The 6,575-nt window shown below is 38.1% G+C and overlaps 1 protein-coding gene across 1 annotated transcript in view; it reads left to right on the top strand.

The window, feature by feature from the left end:
- Nucleotides 1-6,575, top strand: part of UGCG (UDP-glucose ceramide glucosyltransferase) — a 40,826-nt gene that overhangs the window by 26,557 nt on the left and 7,694 nt on the right. Inside the window, exons 3-5 of the mRNA XM_017503395.2 lie at nt 1,340-1,442; nt 3,344-3,445; nt 5,576-5,688. Coding sequence (XP_017358884.1) covers nt 1,340-1,442; nt 3,344-3,445; nt 5,576-5,688 — 318 coding nt within the window. The remainder of the gene's footprint in view (nt 1-1,339; nt 1,443-3,343; nt 3,446-5,575; nt 5,689-6,575) is intronic.

The raw sequence follows: 6,575 nt of genomic DNA on the forward strand, positions 1-6,575 counted from the left end.
TTTTTTTTTTTTCTTTTGAGACAGGGTCTCACTCTGTCAACCAGGCTGAAAGGTAGTGGTGCAGTCTTTGGCTCACTGTAGCCTCAACCTCCTGGGCCCAAGCAATCCTCCTACCTCAGCCTCCCAAGTGGCTGTGACCACTGGCATGCCCCACCATCCCATCTAATTTTTAAATTTTTTGTAGAGGCAGGGTCCCACCTTTTTGCCCAGGCTGCTCTCAAACTCCTGGGCTCAAGCAGTCCTTCCACCTTGGCCTCCCAAAGTGCTGGGATTACAGGCGTGAGTCACCATGCCCAGCTCCCAGGGTAATTTTGACACAGCTAGGCAAGTGTTAAGAAGTGCCTTTCTAGGCTGGACATGGTGGCTCACACCTGTAATCCCAGCACTTTGAAAGGCTGAGGCGGGCGGATCACCTGAGGTCAGGATTTCGAGACCAGCCTGGCCAGCATGGTGAAACCCCGTCTCTATTAAAAATATGAAAATTAGCTGGGTGTGGTGGTGGGCACCTATAATCCCAGCTACTTGGGAGGCTGAGACAGGAGAATCACTTAAACCCAGGAGGCGGAGGTTACAGTGAGTTGAGATCGCCATTGCACTCCAACCTGGGTGACAAGAAACTGTCTCAGAAGAGAGAGGAAAAAAACCCTTTCTTAATTTACTATTAAAGTCTAAACAGCACTGCTGAAAATAAAATTGTGGCTATTTTGGGTATTTTCATAGGTATAAAGCTAAGCATGCATTTAAAGATAGTAAATGTGTCCATTCAAATCAAATTCTGTTTTGTTTCAGAAAGTTATGAAACAAAAAGTATAATCTTACTTTTTCCTTTTCATCTGAAGAATTTGGAAGGGCCCTTTAAATTTATTATAATGGGATTTTATATGAAATTTGTTGTACCTTCATGAAATAATATTAAGTGTAGAGACAAAGCTTCTAGAGAAAGATTGTGTGTTTATTTGACTTCCTTTTGATGTCACTTTTTACTCTGCTAAGCACATTGAACAGAGTGAATCTTCAGTAATGATGGTCATGGACAAGCTTGACATCCAGTTAATTCCTAGGACAGTCCTATCTGGGAATGGCAAGACTGCAGTTATGGGCACTGCCAGTCTCCTCCTTATTTCTTCTGCTTGCAAATAGGCTCCTAATCAGGAGAAGCTTCACTCCATTAAAGCAACACTTGTTATCATAAGTGTTTGCATCCATTGTGAATGCCCTCTTTTAAAACTTTGGATAATACAATTGCTTGATTCTTTCTGTGCTTTTTGTTCAATCAGTAAATGCTAGTAAGTGCTTATTTTTTTAAGAATTTAATTTGCATGCAATGCTCTTTGACTAGTATGAAGTGCTCCTTTGTGTACAAGATCATGATGATCCAGCCATTGATGTATGTAAGAAGCTTCTTGGAAAATATCCAAATGTTGATGCTAGATTGTTTATAGGTAAGTAACAAATAAATTCTTTAGTAACCATTTTGCATTGATACTATTAATTATCAGTAATCTCTGCATTGAACTAAAGATTAAAGTGTTAGCCATGTTTTTTAGAATACTGAAAGGTGTTTACATCCTTTTGAGAAAAGTTATAAAAACAAAGATTTTTTTCATAGATGAACAAAATCGCCCACAAAAATAATATTTTTTCTGTTAGACATGAGGGTCTGTTATTTTTATTTCTTCAGTATTTTAAATATGTGCCCTTTTCTGTATCTTACTGACTATAATTGGAGTGAATGATAGAATTCACTTTTATTATACTACAAGAAGGATATTTTTCCAAAAGCCTATAGGCTTTTTAAAGACTTGTTAGAGGTGTGTTTGCCATTATTATTATTATTTTTAACATCAACTGATGTGATCTCTCTAAAAAATAAGTAAGTCATATACACTGATATCAGAACTTTGCTATTTGAAGATAGGGCAATGATTCAAATTATTACCTTAAAATGCAAATTTGAAAATTAATATGTTTAGCATACTTACAAATTAATCAGGACCATTACAAATCTATCATCAACTCCTGGTCAGCGATGCTCATTCTTCACATGCGCTATGTTAAATTATTTGCTATCAATATTTATGTTTTTCTGTGTGTATTTTTTTTTTTTTTTTTTTTTTTTTTTTGGTTTTTTTTTTTTTTTGGAGACAGAGTTTTATGCTTTTGTCACCCAGGCTGGAGTGCAGTGCCACCATTTTGGCTCACTCCAATCCCCACATCCCGGGTTCAAGTGATTCTCCTGCCTCAGCTCCCTGAGCAGCTGGGATCACAGGCGTGTGCCACAATGACCAGCTAAATTTTTGTAGTAAAAACAGAGATGGGGTTTCACCATGTCTGTCAAGCTGGTCTCGAACTCCTGACCTAAGGTAATTCACCCGCCTTGGCCTCCCGAAGTGCTGGGATTACAGGTGTGAGCCATGGCTCCCAGCCATTTGTATTTATATTTAATAAATCTTTATTAAATTTTTGTAGTCTTTACTTGCATGGCTAACACCTTAAATCTTTACTAAATATAATCTCACTGTATTTATGAATTTATACTGTTTTAATTATAGCTTCAAAATGACGCCTATAGGCCGGGCATGATGGCTCATGCCTGTAATCCCAGCACTTTGGGAGGCCGAGGTGGGTGGATCACAAGGTCAAGAGATGGAGACCATCCTGGCCAACATGGTGAAACCCTGTCTCTATTTAAAAAAAAAAAACAAAAAACAAAAAAACAAAATGACGTCTATAGCTTTTTTCCCTTAGGATTATTTCTTACATTGACAAATAAAATTTGTATATCTTTTTGGTGTACAGCATGATGTTTTGAAATACACACACACACACACACACACACACACACACAGACACATTGTGGAATAGCTAAATTAATTAATGTTGTATTACTATACATATTTATTCATAGTGGGAAATCTCTCAGCAGTTTTCAAATATACAACACGTTGTTGTATACTTTCTCACATACTTATAATTTATTTGCAGTGAGAAATCTGCTCTCGATCATTTTGAAGTATACCATACATTGTTGTTAGCTATAGTTGCCATGTTGTATAGTTGCCATGTTGTACAATTGCCATTATATATTGACTTATACATAACTACTAAGGCAAGGACTTAAGAATTTAAAAAAGTGAAACAGTAAATTTTTAAAGATAAATGATACAGTTTTCCTTTTGAGCATGGACAGTTTTTTCTTAAATATATTATGAAAAATAGAGAATGTTAAATAATATGAATATATTTTCATTTTAATTATTAAATATGCAAGTACTTTTCATTATACTAGAAAGTATTTTTAATGTTCTATAAATCTTTTACTACTGTACCTTTACATTTGTAGGTGGCAAAAAGGTTGGCATTAATCCTAAAATTAATAATTTAATGCCAGGATATGAAGTTGCAAAGTACGATCTTATATGGATTTGTGATAGTGGAATAAGAGGTGAGGTTTTTAAATTTATTTTATAAAACTATTAATTTGAAGATAAAATGCTAAAAGTAATCTGCAGATTCATTCATGAGTCCTTTTTATTTGCCTAAAAGAGTAATTTATTTCATCATTATTTCATGGTAATATGTCCAAGTATGCTTACTAAGATTTTGATTTTTTTAAATCCTAAACTAGAATGTTACATGTATTAAAATGTTTTTATTTTGAAGAGAAAATTTCAACTATTAAACTAGTCGTGGTTCATTATGCAATCTGCAAGCTTTCTCATGGGTGTAACTTTTCCCTTGTTTGCCTGACACTTATCTTTAATGTGTTTTGGTTGCATAATACGCTGTCTCACAAAGGGACAAAAATTAATAAGTGCATATCTTACTAAACACGTATACTTATTAGACTATACAGATGGCTTTTTACTTAAATGATTTTAGCAGGAAGCCTTTTATATACTAAAATTATAATTTGCATTTTTAAACACTTACAGTTTCAGTGTGCTATAACATTTTGTTATATTCTAATTACCTTAAGTTTCTCAACCCCAAAACTATTCACATTTTGGGCTTTGTTGTGGGAGCTATCTTGTAGGATGTTTAGCAGCATCCCTGGTATCTACCCATGAGATGCCAGTAGTACCCCCTTCTTAGTAGTTAAAAGCAAAGATATCTTCAGATGTTGCCAGATGTCCCCTGTGGGGCAGAATTGCCCCCAGTTGAGAAGCACTGACCTAGAATGAGTATTTAAGGTCCACGTATGGCTGGGTGCAGTGGCTCACGCCTATAATCCTAGCACTTTGGGAGGCCGAGGCGGGTGGGTCACGAGGTCAGGAGTTTGAGGCCAGCCTGGCCAACATGGTGAAACTCCGTCTCTACTAAAAAAAAAAAAAATACAAAAATTAGCCAGGTGTGGTGGCACGTACCTGTAGTCCCACCTACTTGGGAGGCTGAGGCAGGAGAATCGCTTGAACCCGGGAGGCAGAGGTTGCAGTGAGCTGAAACTGCACCACTGCATGTCAGCCTGGGCAACGACCAAGACTCCATCTCAAAAAAAAAAAAAAAAAAAAAAGTCCACGTACAACTTTTCATTATACAGTAGATTTAGTTCTTAAAGACTTGGAGGAAATGAAAAATAAGGTCATGTAACATGATATGTATGCTATTTAAAGATTGACCAATAATTAAAATTTTTCATTAGCTTAGAATGCAAATTAGAAAACGAACATAAATGTCACATTCCTATGAATTAATCAGGACCGTTACCAATCTGTCAATTCCTGGTCAGAGATGATGTTCATTCGTCATATTTGCTCTCTTAAATTATTTACTATCATGTTTTTCAGTGTACAAATCTCTGTTCAATATAATCACATTCCATTCCTATTAGTGCTATGAAATCTGTTACAGCAAAAGTAGTCTCATTTCCTATGGTTGGAGAGTAGAGAAGCCAGCACAAGAACTGAGGTCCTTTTATTTATTTTATTTTATTTTATTTTTTGAGATGGAGTCTCGCACTGTCACCCAGGCTGTAGTGCAGTGGTGTGATATCAGCTCACTGCACTCTCTGTCCCCTGGGTTCAGGCAATTCTCCTGCCTCAGCCTCCAGAGTAGCTGGGACTACAGGGGTGTGCCACCATGCCCAGCTAATTTTTTTTTTATTTTTAGTAGAGATGGAGTTTCACCATGTTGACCAGGATGGTGTTGATCTCCTGACCTCGTGATCCACCTGCCTCAGCCTCCCAACGTGCTGAGATTACAGGCATGAGTCACTGTGCCCGGCCAAGAACTGAGGTCTTTTATCCTCTGCCCCTGAACCTTTTCCACTAGGACACATTGCCCTTATTCCAATTTAGAAGTTCCAACAGGGGGTTACCTTTTCAAAGTATATCGTATCTCTGGTACATAGTAGGTATATCCTGGCCTAAAAAAAATGTATAAATTAGGCCTTTTTGAAATTTTGTATTCTCAGAAAGGTGGTTGAGATTCATTTTATTTGATCCATATGTTTAAAAGAATGTATTTTTATTAAGAATTTAATAGCAGTTCACAAAATATATTTTATGTTAATGGGCATTCTACTAAAAAGAATTTTTTTTTCTTTCCCCCTCTCTGCCATTTTTTTTAATTATAGTAATTCCAGATACACTTACTGACATGGTGAATCAAATGACAGAAAAAGTAGGCTTGGTTCACGGGCTCCCTTACGTGGCAGACAGACAGGGCTTTGCTGCCACCTTAGAGCAGGTGAGTATGGTGATTATAAATCATGTTCATGTTATCAGACCCCTAATCTCTTAGAAGCTTGAGACTATGAGAGTTGGAATTAGGTATCTCAAGTTAACTGTAGTAAGTCCATTTGGGAACCTGCTGTGTTCTAGAATCCCTGAGTTGAGAGCAGCTGTTTTCCTTAGTGAGGACATTCTTGGGCGCCTGACCATACCCTGGCAGTAAACAGCTGTGCACAGGAAATGCCTGTGGTCTTGTTGCCAGCTGAACACAGCCTAACCTCCTAGCTTGTAGTAGTCACTTCCAGTTTTGGAGTTCAAGTCTTTATATTGTTTTTTCAAATATTTGATCTGAAAAGAATCCCCCTTTTTTTTGTAAACAGAGTCTTGCTCTGTTGCCCAGGCTAGAGTGGAGTGGCGTAATCTCTGCTCCCTGTAACCTCCACTTCCCAGGTTCAAATGATTCTCCTGCCTCAGCCTCCCAAGTAGCTGGGATTGTAGGTGTGCTACCACACCTGGCTAACTTTTGTATATTTAGTAGAAATGGGGTTTGACCATGTTGGCAATGCCAGTCTTAAACTCCTGACTGCAAGTCATCCACCCGCCTCACTCTCCCATAGTGTTGGGATTACAGGCGTGAGCAGCTGTGCCCAGCCCTGAAAAGAATCTTTTAAAAATATCACAAAGTGGCCGAGGCGGGTGGATCACAAGGTCAAGAGATCAAGACCATCCTGGTCAACATGGTGAAACCCCGTCTCTACTAAAACTACAAAAAAAATTAGCTGGGCATGGCGGCGCGTGCCTGTAATCCCAGCTACTCAGGAGGCTGAGGCAGGAGAATTGCCTGAACCCAGGAGGCGGAGGTTGCGGTGAGCCGAGATCGCGCCATTGCACTCCAGCCTGGGT

Source organism: Cebus imitator, unplaced genomic scaffold, assembly GCF_001604975.1.
Source record: "Cebus imitator isolate Cc_AM_T3 unplaced genomic scaffold, Cebus_imitator-1.0 Scaffold310, whole genome shotgun sequence".
Taxonomy (NCBI): domain Eukaryota; kingdom Metazoa; phylum Chordata; class Mammalia; order Primates; family Cebidae; genus Cebus; species Cebus imitator.